The sequence below is a fragment of the Carcharodon carcharias genome, chromosome 5 (assembly GCF_017639515.1).
Source record: "Carcharodon carcharias isolate sCarCar2 chromosome 5, sCarCar2.pri, whole genome shotgun sequence".
NCBI classification, from domain to species: Eukaryota; Metazoa; Chordata; class Chondrichthyes; order Lamniformes; family Lamnidae; genus Carcharodon; species Carcharodon carcharias.
This window is the reverse complement of record NC_054471.1, coordinates 108,840,517-108,860,140: the sequence shown is the minus strand read 5'-3', so window position 1 is coordinate 108,860,140 and position 19,624 is coordinate 108,840,517. Positions and strand designations below refer to the sequence as shown.

The following is a 19,624-nucleotide window of genomic DNA, read 5'->3' as shown; positions in this document are numbered from 1 at the left end:
GTCACCTCGTGGAAATGACCTCTGTGGCCTTTAGCATTGCATGGAGGGGTTTCCTATATGGGATGCTGCTGTACACCCTTCACCTCTTCACCCTTGCCTGCTGCCTGGATACGCCCTGGCGTGCCTTGTTGCCTTCCGGTGGTGGAGGACCCCAGTGGAGGGTTCTCTGCCAAGGAGTTCTCCTCTTTAAATTTAGAACCTGGGTGGAGGGTGTTGCATACAGCAGACCCATACAACTGTAGGATGTGTTGGTTCACGGAATCTCAAGATGCCTGCATCTTCTGCAGCCTTGTGGATTCTGTTCACCATGCATATATAGGATGTTGCAGGCCGCATGCCCTGTTTAGTTATTTGAAGAACCTTTTGCAGTTGTTTTGTTCGCACTTCAGTCCCACGCTCCTGATATATGGGTACCAGGTATGGAGGGTGGCTGGGGGGATGGAGGACCTCCTCGTGAATCTGCTACCGGGCCTGGACAAGTTAGCCATCAACAGGTCCAGGTAGCGGGTGATAAAGGGGGTCATCTGACCTGACTGTCTGCCCATCTTCCGCGGCTACGTTCATGGCTGGTGACCCTGGAGAGGGAGCACGTGGTGTCCACCAGCACCATCGAGGCCTTCCGTGCGCGGTGGGCACTGCAGGGACTGGGGTGCTTAAAAAACCCTTTTAATCACATTTTGATCCAGTAAGGTTCCTTTGCGGTTTGTTTTTTCTTTTGCAGTATCCCTTTAAGGGGCTGCCTTTTACATTGTCATTGATTTTGTTAATTTAGTTTATTTGTTTGTAATGAAAAAGTTACATCTCCTTAACTTTCTAAACCCTGCCGCTCGTCTTGGTGCTCTCCAGACATCCACAGTGGAGGTGGAGGCAGCCTGCTGATTGCTATGCCCCATTGTCTGTTATGACCTTGGTGGGCATCCGCTGGAGAGCCAAGATCTGGAGGGCCCTGGCCTGCTTTTGTGGTCCTGTTATGTGGCAGTGGCACCCTCCTCAGCCTGTGGAGCTGGAGCTGCTGAGATCACAGGAAGAGGGAACTCAGATGGGTCGGTCAATCCTGGAGTCACCTGGATGAATGGCCCTGGTGGAGACACCTGCTGAACCTCATCCCTATGGGTGCCCAAAGGCCCCAGGCTGACTCCTTGAGCAGAAGGGGTAGCTGGAGTGAGATCAAACTGCTCCACACCTCTCTTGTGAACACACAGTTGGAAGCCAACTACGGCATCAGCAATGGAGTTGAACCCACGTAGCAGTGCAACAGTGACGTCCTGGACCAAGGTCTCCACGGCGGCTGCCACCCTACCAGTGTTAACCTCAGTGTGTTGGCATGCTGGCACTATTACCTCAGCTTGAAGGCAGCCAGACTCCTCCATCGTGCCTTGCAATCTGAGGAGTGCAGCGGACATCCTTTCCTGATGTTCCCGAGCTTGCCTTTGCAGCTCCAGCAACTGTGACATGACTGAGTCCAGAGGCTCGTCATCTGACTCAGACTCAGTAAATTCCTGGCCTCCAGTAATCCTCTGAGTGCCGGACACCTGGGGAGTCTCTGCCATCATCTGTTGGGGATCTGACAGTGCGATGTGCTCACTACTTTGATCTCGAGGCTATTGTAAAGTTAGGTCCCACCCAAGTGTGTGTCTCTGTGCTGGTGGAGGGTGTGGGTGAGCGTTGTGATAAGATTGCAAGGAGGATGTCATCAGATTTCTCTCCAGAAGTTTCTTCAGGGCTTGATTGGAGTCCCTGGGTCCCTGGCAGAACAGAGATCTTTCATCCACTTGCGGCACTGGGTGGTTCCCCTCTTTTGAAGGGCATTGGCACTGACCACAGCTGCCGCCACCTCCCAAGCCTGGTTGGTCATGCTGCTGCACATCCTTCGGCCAGAGGACATTGCGGCAGGGCTCCACCGCATCTAAAAGGTGTTCCAGTGATGCGTCGCTAAACCTGGGTGCTGCAGTCCTTTTGCCTTTCGTGGACATCTTCCCTGCAGCAGTCGTGGGCTGGAAGCACTGAGACGTGAGCGTGTGGCTGGACTTTGAATATGGCGCCCGGTGTGCTGAGGGGGTGATGTGATGGTGTGGCGGGTGAATGAGAGACCTCCTGCCATGGAAGCGGCGTAATTCCTGGGAATGCATAAATAATGTGGCGGGTTTGGGATGATACGGTGTGAAAACCCACCATAGCGGCCGGTGGTTACAACGTCATTTTACCCACCTGCTACTGCACTTGGTGCAAATCTGGGACGAGTCCGTCCAATAAGTCAACCAATCCTGTTAAAAGTAGGGGTGGAGGACATCGGGCCTCCATGGCATCCAACAGGCGCTCGAGAGCTGCAGTCTTTTTGCCTTTGGGGCTGTGTGTTCATTGCTGTAGTCCTAGGCTGGAAGCACTGAGCACGGCTGTATTTTAAATGTGGTGCCTGACGTGATGAAGTGGCGAGGTGATGACATGGCAGGCGAATGAGAGCCCGTCCGCCAAAGAAACTGCATGTTTCCTGGAAATGCAGGAATGTGGCGGGTTTGGAACAATACAATGTGAAAATTTGCCATCACAGCTGGTGGGCACAACGTCGTTTTAATCGCCTACTACCGTACTTAGTGCAAACCTGGGACGATTCCACCCAGAGTCTCGGAGACAGGATTGAAACCCTGAAAGGTGTGCAGTCAGTGACGCTGTCCGAGTTGCAGCGACTTTGAGAGAATTGTCTCTCTCATGACGGATTCTAGTGTTCACCTTTGAAAATTTTGCCTTGGAATTCTCTCAAAGTCGCTGCAACTCGGACAGCATCACTGACTGCACACCTTTCAGGGTTTCAATCTTGTCTCCGAGACTCTGGGTGGAATCGTCCCAGGTTTGCACTAAGTACGGTAGTAGGTGATTAAAACGACGTTGTGCCCACCAGCTGTGATGGCAAATTTTCACATTGTATTGTTCCAAACCCGCCACATTCCTGCATTTCCGGGAAACATGCAGTTTCTATGGCGGACGGGCTCTCATTCGCCTGCCATGTTATCACCTTGCCACTTCATCACGCCAGACACCACATTTAAAATACAGCTGTGCTCAGTGCTTCCAGCCTAGGACTACAGCAATGAACACATAGTCCCAAAGGCAAAAAGACTGCAGCTCTCGAGCGTCTGGATGCCGTGGAGGCCCGATGTCCTCCACCCCTACTTTGGCTGCAGGAGGAGCAGCTACATTACCACTCTGGCTCGGTAGTCAATGGCAGTGGTGATCAGTGCTGCACAGAAGAGGTTGGCCATCCAATGCAGATAGAGGAGGAATTATCTCATCTGTGCAGCCAGGGTATGGCAACCATCTCATCACTCTAAACTCACACACTCTAGCCCATCATACATTCAATGGCATCTCATTCGTGGCCAGCTCAAGGGACATCACCACCCATTCTCACACAAATACCCTCACATGTCCATCTGGCCTCATCTCCTCTAGAGACCGCCTCTTTAGCCCTCACCATCTTGAGGCCACTTGCACAGATCAACATGTGACCTCACACACACCCTGGGATACCCTCCTTCCCTAGTACATCTCTCGTCCTGCAACTTCTTCCCTTGCCTGAGGCCACTTCTCCCTCTTCCCCAAGCGAGATCTTGCTCTGCAGCTGTTGAGAAGCCAACCACACAGAGATCTACCCGTGAGCCCTCCATAAAGGTGATGTGGTGCTGTCTGTGAAGCCTGCCACTGAATAAACAAATCTTGAAGTCCTGAGCGAAGTGCAACCCGCCATGTGCACACTTTATATATGCTGTTGTGAAACACATCAGAAGGTTTTCCCGCTGACGTGGGCGGATGATCCAGCAGGGGGTGGGGAAGTGGGGTGGGATGAGTCTGGCAGGCTGGCCTCATAATGATGTGCTGATGTATTACAATGAGGTTCCTAACATCTGATGGTGGCAAGCGGAACGGACGATCGCAAACTGGTTTCACGACATCATAAAACCAATTTTTGGCATTCTCGTCATATTGTCCACTCGTGCCACTGAACACATCTGACGCCAGCGGGCACGGAAAATCCCAGTCTCTGTTTCTCTGAATTCTTGAGTCTGTACTCCAGCACCAATTCATAAGCACGGCTTTAGCACTTCGGCTGTGCCAAGCAGAATACTATTGTTCTGAGTCCTCTTCGATTGCCAAGACTTCTCCTGAGCCTTTTTGGATTGCCAGGGCTTCTCCTGAGTTCCCTTCAATTTAAAGTCTGCCAACAGCACCCTTTTTCTGCTGGCAGCCTCTTTCACTACTCCTCTTTCATTTTAACTTAAATGGGATCTTGCTCTGTCCCCTTCCTGTGGCTTCCTTTGAGGCCTCTTCCTGTCCCACGTCTGGAACTCTTCTCCATTATGGCACTTTGCACCTGGGTCCCATGGCCCCATTTTCACACCATTTTCCTTTTGCGTGGCTGCACTGGGCCCGTCCTTGGCTCCAAGAATTACAAAAAGACTGGACTGCGCAGGCGCCGCCTGCACCTGGCCCACACATGCGCGGAACTCGAGGCTCTGCCTGATGGACCATATGGTGAAGGTGCTAATTCTAATTCTACATAGCAATTTTTGACAAAACTGAGTAGCTTGCAAGGGAAATTAAGAATCAACCATATTGGTGTGGGACTGAGTCACATATAGGCCCAGAGTGGATAAGGATGGCAGGTTACCCTCTTTCAACAACGTTAATTAATTAGCTGGGTTTCTAATGATGGTCCAATATTTTACAGTAACTTTCACTGGTAGCAGCTTTTTATTTCCAGACCTTTAGTTCAAATTCTCAAATGCTGTGGTGAGATTCAAATTGGTATTCTCTGGATTATTAGTGCAAGATTCATTAGTCCAACATTCATTCATTCATCCAAGGAACATTACCACATCCATTGTTGATGAACTATGGGAATATCTAATACAAATTTAAAAATTGTTTCTATCTGTCATTTGGGAGTCTGGACCATGATCCTAGCATTCCAAGACACCTGGGAATGGAGACAAAGATGATGAAGAGCTTAAGCCGTCTTCTTTTGATTTACGATGCCATTTCAACCTCGAGGAACTTTATGACCATGTGTCTGTATTATCTACATAAGCACGGGTCTATCTTTTTGATGTTTGAAAGATAATACTGGCTCACACAATTCTTTGCACTATCCTTTGGAATTAAATGTGATACTTAAAAGGATATCTTAAATAACAAGCTTTTTGTTATCAGATGTTATTTGTAGCTTGGTAGTTAGGTCACATGAAGAGATTCTAAGTCTTGTATAGTTTAACAGTAAGAGTTTATTAATTACATATATACAGTATAAGGTCTAAGTTAGGAGCTGTCTCCATGCTTTCCTCTACGCATATCTCTGTCCAGTCCAAGGCAGCCCTCTAGACTTGGGTCATGTGTTCCTTTACCCAGTCCCACATTAACCCTTTCTATACTTTTTCGCTCATTCTGTCAACACATTCATCAGGAACTGGCAGTTGAAAAAAAGTGCCTGACAGGGACCGCTGAAGGTTAAAGAAAGTATTCTGGCTTTTGCCTATTACTCCACATAATAGAACTTGTCTTATAAGTGAAATAACATAAGTTGAGCAGCAACAAAATGAATTACTACTGGTTAAGAACATAAGAAATCGGAACAGGAGTAGATTATACGTCCCCTCGAGCCTGCTCCACCATTCAATATGACTTGATCATTGGCCTTAACTCCAGTTTCCCTTAATTTCCTGAGAAGCCAAAAATCTCTCTATCTCAGTCTTAAATATATTCAACGATGGAGCATTCACAATCCTCTGGGGTAGAGAATTCCAAAGATTCACAACCCTTGAGTGAAGAAATTTCTTCTCATCTCAGTCCTAAATGATTAGCACCTTGTTCTAAGACAGTAACTTCCACATTCTAGATTCCCTAGCCAGATGAAATAGCCTCTCAGTATCCACTCTGTCAAGTCCCTTCAGAATCCAGTATGTTTCAGTGGGATCACTTCTCATTCTTCTAAACTCCAGAGTGTTTATGTCCAATTTTTTCAGCCTCTCATCATAGGACAACCCTTTCATCCCAGGAGCCAATCTAGTGAACCTTTGAGCACCACCTCTGATACAAGCATATCCTTCCTTAAATATGGAGAGCAAAACTGCGCATAGTACTCCAGGCGTGGTCTCACCAAAGCACTGCACAATTGTAGCAAGAGTTCTTTATTCCTTTACTCCAAATTCCCTTGCAATAAAGACAGATTTCCATTTGTCTTTCTAATTACCTTCGCCACTGAAGGTGGGTGGAAGTAGTGTTTTCGTCCCTGTCTAATAATCTGTCTGCAAACAATATATCTCAAAACTAATGGACAGGTTTCAACTCAGTACACAGATAGAGTATGGCGCAAGGAAGAACTGACTAGTTTTTGGCGAAGATGCAGGTCAGGGCCCTGGAATTTTAAAAAAGAATCCGTTCACATTGGGAAATGGGGCGTATTGACTTTTTTTTTAGAATGTTGTGGGTTGTTCTATTTAGAACGTTGTTGATTGATTTAGAATGTTGTCGATTCTCTCAGCTATTGTGGTAGAATTTGTCGCAGTTGTCAAAATGTGAGCAGAGTTTTCACAGCAAGTTGTTGGATGTTGATTGGCCTGAAGCCACCTCAGTGGGATGGAAGCTTATAATAAAAATATTTCTTTTTTCAGTTTTGTCATTATAAAGTATCAACCAGGCAGGGAAAAGCCTCAAGGAAGGAATGTGTAATTGTAATGTTGGAGGTCTGCATTCTGATTGCCCTCTTCACTTGTTGCTTGCTGTACCTGCATGTTAACTTTCTGTGTTCCCTGTATAAGTACACCAAAGTTCCCCCAAACATCAATATTTGCAAGTTTCACGCCTCTTAAAACATATTCTACTTTTCTATTCTTACCAAAGTGAATAACCTTATACTTATCTATATTATATGTCACCTTGTTGTGCAATTACTTATCTGTCTGTATTTCTTTGCAGCTTCTTTATGTCTGCATCACAACTTACATTCCCAATTAGTTTTGCATTGTTAGCAAACTTGGGTTTATTACTCTTGATTTATTTGTCTCCCAGCACTGATCCTTGTGATCCTCCACTTGTCACAGCCTTCCATCTTGAAAATGGCACCTTTACCCCTACTCTCTGTTTCTTGTCCATTAACAAATTCTCTACCCATACTAATATATTACCCCCAACTCCATGAGTCTATATCTTGTGTACTAACCTTTTGCCTTTTGGAAATCTAAGTATACTACATTTATTGGTTCCCTTTATCTACCCTACTTGTTACATGCCCAAAAACGTAATAATAAACTTGTCAAACATGATTTCCTGTTGTAAAACTATGTTGACTTTGTTTGATTAGAGCATGATTTTCTAAGTGCATTGTTAAGATTGAGTTAGAGATTAAAGCGTTTTTCCAAAAAAATTTTATAAATTATTCAGTCACACCTGCACCAATTCCAGCCACTGGCGGGATCGGAAAAATCCAGCCATTGTTTAGTCCTATAAGTTTGTGCAATACTTTTTCCCTGCTGATATTGAATACTGTAACTCTTCCTCACTCTATTTAGCTCCTTGGTTACCCTCTATTCCTGGTATGTAACTTGTGTCTTTCATTGTGAAGATGGACACAAAATATTTGTTCAATATCTCCGCCATTTCCATATTCCCCATGATAATTTCTGCTGTAGCTGGCTCCAAAGGACCAACGTTTACATTAGGTACTATGTTGCTTTTTTATAAGTTTTTTGTATAATTTTTCATTAAAAAGTTTTTATAATCTGTTTTTACATTCCTGGCTAGTTTATTGTCATTCTATTTTTTTCCCTTTTTATCAACTTCCTGGTGACCTTTAGTTGTTTCCAAAACACTCCCAATCCTCAGGCTTACTATTATTCCTTGCCAATGTTGTAAGTATCTTCTTTAAACACATTTAATCATCAAAATGGAGTTCTTGGCACATTGGTGCATCACATTAGATCACTAGAACTGGAATAATGGTGGCAAACTGGTACTCCTTCTGTGTATTGCCACAAAAGGTCAACCAAGGAAGTTAAGGAAAGCATTAACTTCCTTGGTTAATCTTTTGTGGCAATACACAGGAGTCCAGACCAAATGATATCTTCAGGTAGAGCAATGTTAGAGAATTGGATTAGGCATAATTCGATCCCTATTTTAAAAAGCATATGTTCTTTTAAAAAAAAGGCTCTGCCATCAGTATTGGTGCTTCAGTGTCATCACTAGTGAAAGGGTGCAATTACAGCCTGACAAGTTTACATTGGAAGTTTACATTATAAATGTGGATCTAGGAATTTATAATTTAAATATAAAGATAAGAGAAATGTCTTTATATGTACCAGAGTGCCACCATTATTACAGTTCTAGTGATCTAATGAGACACACCAATGTGCCAAGAATTCTATTTTGATGATTAAATGTGTTGCACCGATGTGACATCATTAGCCCAGTTTCATTCTCTAAAATGTGTCTTTTTGGAATTCAAATTAGCAGAGACCAGGAAACATTGTGCTCAAAGAAGATAAAATGGAAACGGACAGAAAGCCTAATTTCTTCCCCACTGCTCTCCAAACGATTCCTTAGTAGCTATTCTCTCTGAACTGTACTTCAGTCTGTTTCACCTGGATTTTAATAAAACAATTATAATTTAAACATTTAGCTCAGTGTGTTGAAAAGTTTCACTCTAACTGCACTGGTTACTGTTGTGGTTTAACACAAGGTATTTTTAGCATACCTTTGATTTTCTCCACTTTTTTTGCAATATATATGTTTGCCAAAGTGAATTGCTAGGTACTGTGAATCATGCTGCAACAGTCAGGAGATTCTCACAGAAAACTATTAGGTAACATATTTGGAAACCAGAAAGAGAATTGCAGTTTCAACAAATTTCATACCCAATCTGAAAGGAGTTGCAACTACTGATCAAACATAGAAGCAAGAGGCTCCAAGTAATGGGACAGAGTGCCAGCTTGGAAATAGAACAAGATCAGCTTGGCCCATCAGAAGTCATCTGAAAATCTCTCAAAGTTCATAATAAATACACTTTTTTTGCAGTTCAAAAATACTGTTGGTATTTGCTCTATGCACACATCTTCAATTGCCTGGAACTCCCTGTGATAGTTGCAGTAAATTTAGATTAATTACTGTTTTAATGAGTATCCATCCACCACTGAAAAATGCCCACAGCTGGGGAAACATGACCTTACAATTTACATTCTATGATTAGCAGAGGGATAAATGTTGCTGTTTACTTACTTCGCAGGCCAGTGGCGCAGGGGCTGAGTGAAGCACGTGGGGGCAGAGTGCAGTGGTATGGTGGGGTGGTACTGAATAGGATGTCATTTGGCAGTGCCTGTTCAAGCATTGAACTTCGGGAGCTGTTGTATGAAGAACCTCGTCGATTACTGCATATGCTTTCATCAGACAGTGTGCGATACAAGGACTTCCTTGGCGACAAGTTCCCAGAAACAGAAATCTTCACAAAATGGAAAAGAGAAGACAGCAGCATTAAATACAGCCAACATTCTTGAACTGTATGAATGACACCCAAGCATTGGATTTGGAGTGTAAAAGAGTGTTGTATAATTTTGATTACATTAAAAAAGGTTACTTTATACAAAGTTCTTTGAAGTTATACAGCAGCTCTAATGCTCGAATCTGCATTGATAGCCTTTGATGAAAGTGTTGAATTATGCTGATGTATAGTTTGCCCAGGTTAAGGGTCAGATCCCTCACTTTCATCTTGGGAATAGAAGGCTGTGTGTTCAAGACCACTCCAGAGCCAGGATCATGTAACTCATGCTGACACTTGAGTGCAGTAGGATATCAACAGTGTGGGACATCATAACAAGTCGTCACCGGATGTCCAAAATGCACACATTCCAGTGATGCCCACCCAACCCACCTTCTTCAACTTTTCCCAATCCAGGGGTACTGAGACCAACTGCAGAATTTCTACTGCTATCCTGAATTGTGAGGCAGTGGAATGTATTTCCAGAGTTAGTGATTGAAGCAGAGACCATGTCAACATTTAGGAATGGAATGGAAAGATGATGGAGGGAAAGGAGAATAAAGGGATATGAGAACATGGCAGTTACATCTGATAAGGACTACTTCTCATGTGGAAGGTAAACAACAGCATGGACTGGCTCTTTATTGCAATTGCCATATCATTCTGTGAGCTTTGTGATACTCGAGGGATTGAAGCTGGTGACCAGTCTGGATGGAAGTTACCAATCAAGCCACCAGGGACTGTTCATGGCATTGGATTGAAAGTAAAACTGAATATATTGCTTTAGTTACAATCTCATTCACTTATCTTTGGTTAACATTCACAATGTGGACGTTTTCAAATTTTTTAAGCATGCAGAGAGCCTGGAAAAATGTTCAAATTTTTCTTCCTTTCCCCACCTCTTTCCTTGACTGTGTACACACTTAAAAAACTGTTAAATCTCTAACATCTTACAGTTGACAAAAGATCGTTTTCCTGAAATGTTAATTTTGTTTCTTTGTCCATAAACATTGCCAGACCTGCAGAGTATTGCCAGGATTTTCTATTTCTATTTAACATTTATAGGGTTACATCTCCCCCAAATCTTCCAGAAGATTATAGGTTAACAATGACCAGCAAATATGCACTTTCCAAGTATCTTATGATGGCTGTATGTAGCAATGCACCACATCATTAAATGGAACTGTCAGCCTTCAAGTTATTTTGCAATACATGAAGTGCAAGGTAATCTCCACTGACATCTGAAATTTGGAAGGGGTGGGGTAGAGTGGAGCAGAGAGGGGAGGTGGTTGACGTGTGCTGATCGACAGATTGCCTACATATCCTGAGAAATGCTCAGCTTAATTTCTTATAACAGATTTTGAGTACCTAATTTTACATTGCACACTTGCTGAAATCTTGGTAAAAATCAAATAAAAAGACTTTTAAAATCTAATGACAGTGATTGCTCCCAGGAAAATATGAGGGCAGCAGTCCTGGCAGTATTTATTAAAAATCATCCTTTGCCCTGCTTGATTTTAATATGAAATGACTTTATTTTAATATCATGTCTTGCTGCATTGATTAACAAAATGTGATGTGCAGCCTCATTTCGATAACAAAACATCAAAGATTTTGGAACAGGAAAGGAAAGCTGTGTCAGCACTGGCTGTGGGTGCTCTAAAACAGTCCACGCCCACCCTTACTTCCTTTTGCATGTTTAATTAGGTACTGCCTTTTTACGTTCTCATATTATGCCTTTATCCCTTGTTAGGATCTAATCCTTCCCAAGAACCAGTTGGGTTTTCTCAACAACCCTCAACACAATTCTCCCCAATTTTGTCACTGGCTAATGGAAACTATATTTCATTCAGCTCGCTGTATCCCCCCAGTCCTGCCACCGCCAGCTGCTCATCTGTTAGCTCCATTAACTGACAATACACATTCCCAGCCATAGAAATAGCCTTCACTGAAGGCACTAATAGGACAATTTGCTCTCTTGTGTTACTAAGCCAATCCCAGTATTTTGGCAATATGTGCCAGAATAAGCTAATGATATGTTAGCCTTTATCACAAGAGAATTTGAGTACAGGAGTAGTGAAATCCTGCTTCAATTCTATAGAACATTGGTTAGACTGTACCTGGAGTACTCTGTTCAGTTTTGGTCCCCTTTATCTTAGGAAGGATATTATTGTCATAGAGGGAGTGCAACAAAGGTTCACCAGATAAAAACAAAAAACTGCAGATGCTGGAAATCCAAAACAAAAACAGAATTACCTGGAAAAATTCAGCAGGTCTGGCAGCATCGGTGGAGAAGAAAAGAGTTGACGTTTCGAGTCCTCATGACCCTTCAACAGAACTAGGTGAATCCAAGGAAGGGGTGAAATATAAGCTGGTTTAAGGTGGTGGTGGGGGAGGTGGGGGGGGGGGTTGGGTGGGGGGAGAGAAGTGGAGGGGGTGGTGTGGTTGTAGGGACAAGCAAGCAGTGATAGAAGTCAGATCATCAAAAGATGTCACAGACAACAGAACAAAAGAACACATAGGTGTTGAAAAAAAACAAAAAAACTGCGGATGCTGGAAATCCAAAACAAAAACAGAATTACCTGGAAAAACTCAGCAGGTCTGGCAGCATCGGCGGAGAAGAAAAGAGTTGACGTTTCGAGTCCTCATGACCCTTCGACAGAACTGTTCTGTCGAAGGGTCATGAGGACTCGAAACGTCAACACATAGGTGTTGAAGTTGGTGAAATTATCTAAACGAATGTGCTAATTAAGAATGGATGGTAGGGCACTCAATGTATAGCTCTAGTGGGGGTAGGGGGAGCATAAAAGATTTAAAAATATTTAAAAATAATGGAAATAGATGGGAAAAGAAAAATCTATATAATTTATTGGAAAAAACAAAAGGAAGGGAGAAGAAACAGAAAGGGGGTGGGGATGGAGGAGGTAGTTCAACACCTAAAGTTATTGAATTCAATATTCAGTCCGGAAGGCTGTAAAGTCCCTAGTCGGAAGATGAGGTGTTGTTCCTCCAGTTTGCGTTGGGCTTCACTGGAACAATGCAGCAAGCCAAGGACAGACATGTGGGCAAGAGAGCAGGGTGGAGTGTTAAAATGGCAAGCGACAGGCAGGTTTGGGTCATTCTTGTGGACAGACTGCAGGTGTTGTGCAAAGCGGTCGCCCAGTTTACGTTTGGTCTCTCCATTGGGAGCAACGAATACAGTAGACTAAGTTGGGGAAAATGCAAGTGAAATGCTGCTTCACTTGAAAGGAGTGTTTGGGCCCTTGGACGGTGAGGAGAGGGAAGTGAAGGGGCAGGTGTTACATCTTTTGCGTGGGCATAGGGTGGTGAGGGTTGAGGAGTAGGGGTGATGGAGGAGTGGAGCAGGGTGTCCCAGAGGGAACGATCCCTACGGAATGCCGACAGGGGGGTGAAGGGAAGATGTGTTTGGTGGTGGCATCATGCTGGAGTTGGCGAAAATGGCAAAGGATGATCCTTTGAATGTGGAGGCTGGTGGGGTGATAAGTGATCTCCACCCTCCATCAAGCAGTTATTGTTGTTGACATCTTTTGATGATCTGCTTCTATCACTGCTTGTTTGTCCCTACAACCACACCCCCACTCCACTTCTCTCTCTCTCTCCGCCCCCCACACACACCTTAAACCAGCTTATATTTCAACTCTTTCTTGGACTCGAACTCAAGCTCTGTCGAAGGGTCATGAGGACTCGAAACGTCAACTCTTTTCTTCTCCGCCGATGCTGCCAGACCTGCTGAGTTTTTCCAGGTAATTCTGTTTCTGTTTTTGTTTTGAATATCCATTACAAGCCTACCGACTCCCACAGCTACCTTGACTCCAGCTCCTCACACCCCGCTTCCTGTAAGGACTCCATCCCATTCTCTCAGTTCCTTCGCCTCCGTCACATCTGTTCGATGATGCTACCTTCAAAAACAGTTCCTCTGACATGTCCTCCTCCCTCCTTAACCGAGGTTTTCCACCCACGGTCGTTGACAGGGCCCTCAACCGTGTCCGGCCCATCTCCCGCGCATCCACCCTCACGCCTTCTCCTCCCTCCCAGAAACATGATAGGGCCCCCCTTGTCCTCACTTATCACCCCACCAGCTTCCACATTCAAAGGATCATCCACCGCCATTTCCGCCAACTCCAGCATGATGCCACCACCAAACACATCTTCCCTTCACCCACCCTGTCGGCATTCCGTAGGGATCGTTCCCTCTGGGACACCCTGGTCCACTCCTCCATCACCCCCCACCTATGGCACCACCCCATACCCACGCAGAAGATGTAACACCTGCCCCTTCACTTCCTCCCTCCTCACCGTCCAAGGGCCCAAACACTCCTTTCAAGTGAAGCAGCATTTCACTTGCATTTCCCCCAACTTAGTCTACTGTATTTGTTGCTCCCAATGTGGTCTCCTCTACATTGGAGAGACCAAACGTAAACTGGGCAACCGCTTTGCAGAACACCTGCGGTCTGTCCGCAAGAATGACCCAAACCTCCCTGTCGCTTGCCATTTTAACACTCCTTGCCCACATGTCTGTCCTTGGCTTGCTGCATTGTTCCAGTGAAGCCCAACGCAAACTGGAGGAACAACACCTCACTTCCGACTAGGCACTTTACAGCCTTCCGGACTGAATATTGAATTCAATAACTTTAGGTGTTGAACTACCTCCTCCATCCCCACCCCCTTTCTGTTTCTTCCCCCTTCCTTTTGTTTTTTCTAATAAATTATATAGATTTTTCTTTTCCCACCTATTTCCATTATTTTTAAATATTTTTAAATCTTTTATGCTCCCCCCACCCCCACTAGAGCTATACATTGAGTGCCCTACCATCCATTCTTAATTAGCACATTCGTTTAGATAATTTCACCAACTTCAACACCTATGTGTTCTTTTGTTCTGTTGTCTGTGACATCTTTTGATGATCTGCTTCTATCACTGCTTGCTTGTCCCTACAACCACACCACCCCCCTCCACTTCTCTCCCCCCACTCAAACCGCAGCCCCCCCACACCTTAAACTAGCTTATATTTCACCCCTTCCTTGGATTCACCTAGTTCTGTTGAAGGGTCATGAGGACTCGAAACGTCAACTCTTTTCTTCTCCGCCAATGCTGCCAGACCTGCTGAGTTTTTCCAGGTAATTCTGTTTTTGTAAAGGTTCACCAGACTTGTTCCTGGGATGGCAGGACTGTCCTTACGAAGAGAGATTAGGGAAACTGGGCTTGTATTCTCTAGGGTTTCGAACAATGAGAGGTGATCTCATTGAAACATACAAATTACTTAAAGGGATAGACAGAGTTGATACAGGTAAGATGTTTCCCCTGGTTGGGGAGTCTAGAACCAGGGTACAGAATTTCAAAATAAGGGGGAAGCCATTTAGGACCAAGATGAGGAGAATTTTTTTATTCAGAGGGTTGTAAATCTTTGGAATTCTCCACCCCAGAAGGCTGTTGAAGCTCAGGGTTAGACTTCTAAACCCTTGACGAATTTCAGAGATATGGGGATGGTATGGAAAAAAGGCATTGAAGTGGATGATCAATCATGATCGTATTGAATGGCGGAGGAAGCTAAAGGAGCTGACTGGCCCACTCTTGTTCCTATGTCTGTAAAACACAAGAGTGTTCCACCCACCCCCCTCCCCCCACCCCCCACCCCCCCACCTCCCCACCGCCCCCCAATAGTTTGTGTCCCACAGCTTTGCCTTTGAAGGCAGCACTATCCAGATAAACAAGGCAGGGGAAGGTGGCATCTGAGGCCAGTTGCCCCACCTTGCAAGGCAGGTCCATTTCCTGCCCCTCTCACAAATTCAAGTTGAATGGCTGCTACGACTTCTGCTGGAAGCTAGGACTTCTTATTTTATTCTGCCTGTGAACGGATTGAGAACTCAGTGCAAACTAGCAATGCACTGCTGCCGTGTATAGACATTCCTGACGCAGTGGAGAGTCATGAAGGAGACTTCCACTTTGTATGGAAGGTCGATTTCAAATTATATTAGTCACTGCATATTTGTTCTGATGTTGGTAAATCTGCTACAAGGTATAAATTGGAAAAACTCAGCACACAGGGGTTATGTTGGAGAACAGCAATATTGGAAACTGGTTTGTAATTAAAGTGAGATATGAGAGAAAGTTACTAAGTCTACTGTCTCTATTTTATAATTTTGTCATGTGTGTGTGCTGATGCAGGGTGAATGGAGTTTACAGAACATATTGTTCATATAATTAAGACACAGAGGCTACAAGTGTGGCAATGCAGTTGATGACATGAGATTCTGCGGTGGAATCATAAACCACTTGAGCTCCACTTATGCAGATTATCAATAGATGATTAAAACAGCAAGTTTATCATAGGGTGGGATCTACTCTTTATCAGGAATTTATTTTTACTGGCAAAAAAAGTGATCAAACCTCAAAATAGAATTAACAATAGATGTTCCTGATTGAGGTTTCAGGTAATTTAGTTGTGGGTGAATATAAGACAATAACAATTATAGTACAGGGGTCCATTCAACTAGTTACTCAAGTTATGTACTCTAATTCCATTTACTATTCTTTCCCAGTATCCTTTTATATTTTGCCTTTTTAAAATAATTATTCTATTTTATTGCCTTTATAGCCATGTGGTAAAACACTCCAAGTCTTAATAATTTTGAGTAAAGAAATATTTCCCAGCTTGCCCCTTTGTTTTTACTGATAATAATTTGTGTTCCCTTGTTATCAATTCACTAACCATCAAACACTAAAAAAATCCTCTAAAAATCTTTCTTAATTCTGAACATTTTTATATATGTGTGTATGGATTAGGAGCCGGCCACTCGGCCCCTTGAGCCTGCTCTGCTATTCAAAAAGATAAGGCTGATCTGATTGTAATATCAACGCCACATTCCCACCCAGACCTGATAACCTTCCCCTTGTTTATCAAGAGTCTACCTAGCTCTGCCTTAAAAATATTCAAAGACTTTGTTTCCACTGCCTTTTGAGGAAGAGAGTTCCAAAGACTCACGATTCTCAGAGAAAAAAATTCTCCTCATCTGTGTCTTAAATGGGCAACCTCTTATTTTTAAACAGTGACCTCTGGTTCAAGATTCTCCCACAAGAGGAAACATCCTTTCTACATCCACCTGGTCAAGACCCCTCAGGATTTTATATGTTTCAATGAAGTTGCCTCTTACTCTTCTAAGCTCCAGCGGATACAAGCCTAGCTTGTCCAAACTTTTCTCATAAGATAACATTCCAGGTATTAGTCTCATAAACCTCCTCTGAACCACTTCCAATGCAGATACATCCTTCCTTAAGTAAGGAGACCAATACAGTACGCAGTACTCCAGATGTGGTCTCACCAATGCCCTGTATAACTGAAGCACAATCTCCCTTTTGTATTCAGCTCGTCTCAAAATAAGTGATAACATTCCATTAGCTTTTCTAATTACGTGCTGTACCTGCATACTAACCTTTTTGTGATTCATGCACTAATGACACCCAGGCCCCTCTGCATCTCAGAGCTCTGCAATCTCTCACCATTTCAATAATATGCTTCTTTTTATTCTTCCTGCCAAAATGAGCAATTTTACATTTGTCCATCCCATACTCTATTTGTCAGATCTTTGCACATTCAGTTAACCTATCTATATCCCTATGTAGCCTCCTTATGTCCTCTTCACAGCTTACTTTTCTACCTACCTTTGTATCATCAAAAAATTTGGCAACCATATCTTCAATCCCTTCACTCAAGTCATTTATATAAATTGTAAGAAGTTGAGGCTCGAGCACTGATCTCATTACATCTTGCGAACCAGAAAATGACCCATTTATGCCTACTCTCTGATTCCTGTTAGCTACCCAATCCTCTATCCACGTCAAATCATTACCCTCCACACCATGAGATTTTATTTTCCGCAATGACCTTTCTTCTGACACCTTATCAAATGCCTTTTGGAAATCTAAGCACTGATTCCCCTTTATCCACATTGCCTGTTACGTCTTCAAAGAACTCCAATAAATTAGTTAAACATGATTTCCCTCTCACAAAACCATGTTGACTCTACCTGAAGACCTTAAATTTAACTAAGTGTCCAGCTATAATGTTTTTAAAATAGCTTCCAACATTTTCCCTCTGACAGATGTTAAGCTAACTGGCTTGTAGTTTCCTGCTTTGTGTCTCTCTCCCTTTTTGAATAAAGTAGTTACATTCACTATTTCCTAATCTAATGGAACCTTCCCCAAATTTAGGGAATTCTGGTAATTTAAAACCAACACATCAGCTATCTCCTTAGCCACTTCTTTTAAGACTCTAGGATGAAGTCCATCAGGACCCAGGAATTCGTCAGCTTGCAACTCCAACAATTTGCAAATTTCTATTTCCCTGGTGATTGTAATTTTCCTGAGTTCCTCCCTCCCTTCCAATTCCTCATTTACAGCTATTTCTGGGATGTTATTTGCATCCTCTATAGTGAAGACCAATGCAAAATACCTGTTCAATTCATCTGTCATCTTCTCATTTTCTATTATTAACTCTCCAGACTCACTTTCTATAAGACCAACGCTTTATTAGATTTTTATTAGAGGTTTTATTAAATCTCCTTTACCATCTCATTCCAGTAAAAAATAAAGTACAGTAACAATGCAACCGCAATGCTTCTTTGTGTTAAGGGGTATTCTTGAAGTTAGCAGTTCAAGGGTACAGGTACAGTATCTCAAATCCAGCTATATGTGAAAAGGCAATATCCGAAAACTGGACATTTTTTAAGCTGCTATGTATGAATTGTAATTATTATTAGATGAGTAGGAGACGACGGTGGCAGAGTGGTATTGTCACTGGACTAGAAATCCAGAGACCCAGGGTAATGATCTGGGGACCTGGGTTCAAAAATTCAAAATCAATAAAAATCTGGAATTAGAAGTTGTAAAAACCCATCCTTTAGGAAGGAAATCTGGCCTACAGAGCCACAGCAATGTGACTTTTAGCATGTGACTAGCAAGCCAGGAAACCTCCCGCAGATTACCACTGACCCCACCCACCACCTCCCAACTCTCAGCTGATGAATCAGTATTCTTCCATGAGGAAGCACTGTGGATGGCAAGGGTGCAGAATGAGGGACTTCAATGTCCGTCACCAAAAGTTGTCCGGGTCCTAAAGCACATAGCTACTAGACTGGGTATGCGGCAGGTGGTGAGGGAACCAAAAAGAGGTTAAAACATACTTGACCTCATCCTTACCTGCCTGCCGCAGATGCATCTGTCCATGATAGTATCAGTAGGAGTTACCACCACACAGCCCTTGAGGAGACGAAGTCCCATCTTCACACTGAAGATACCCTCCATTGTGTTGCGTGCCAAATGGGATAGGTTTAGAACAGATATAGCAGCTCAAGACTGGGCATCTGTGAGGCACTCTGGGCCACCAGCAGCAGCAGAAATGTACTTAGCCACAATCTGTAACCTCATGTCCCGACATATCCCCCACTCTACCATTACCAAAAAGCCAGGGGATCAACCCTGGTTCAATGAAAAGTGAGGAGGGCATGCCAGGAGCAGCACCAGGCATACCTAAAAATAAGCTTCCCACAGCTTCCAACCTGATAGTCGCCCAACGTCGGATGGCCCGCTCCTACCTCCCACCCAAAATCCACAAACAGCACTGTCCGGTAGACCGATCGTGTCAGCTTGCTCCTGCCCCATGGAACTCATTTCTCGTTATCTTGACTCCCTTCTCTCTCCCCTTGTCCAGTCCCTTCCCACTTACATCCGTGATTCCTCTGACACCTTACGTCACATCAACAATTTCCAGTTCCCTGGCCCCAACCGCTTCCTCTTCACCATGGACATCTGAGGGCCCTTAGCTTCTTCCTCGAACAGAGGCCCGAACAATCCCCATCCACCACTACTCTCCTCCGTCTGGATGAACTTGTTCACACACTGAACAATTTCTCCTTCAACTCCTCTCACTTCCTCCAAATAAAAGGTGTGGCTATGGGTACCTGCATGGGCCCCAACCATGCCTGTCTCTTTGTGGGGTATGTGGAACATTCCTTGTTCCAGTCCTACTCCGGCCCCCTTCCACAACTCTTTCTCCGGTACATTGATGATTACTTCGGTGCTGCTTCGTG

At 43.9% G+C, this 19,624-nt stretch overlaps 1 protein-coding gene across 2 annotated transcripts in view; it reads right to left on the bottom strand.

Moving 5' to 3' along the window:
• LOC121277854 (signal-induced proliferation-associated 1-like protein 2) overlaps positions 1–19,624 on the bottom strand; it is a 647,580-nt gene that overhangs the window by 73,389 nt on the left and 554,567 nt on the right. For both annotated transcript variants that reach the window (XM_041187562.1, XM_041187563.1), the window contains exon 18: positions 9,262–9,481. In XM_041187562.1, the coding sequence (XP_041043496.1) occupies positions 9,262–9,481 (220 nt within the window). The remainder of the gene's footprint in view (positions 1–9,261; positions 9,482–19,624) is intronic.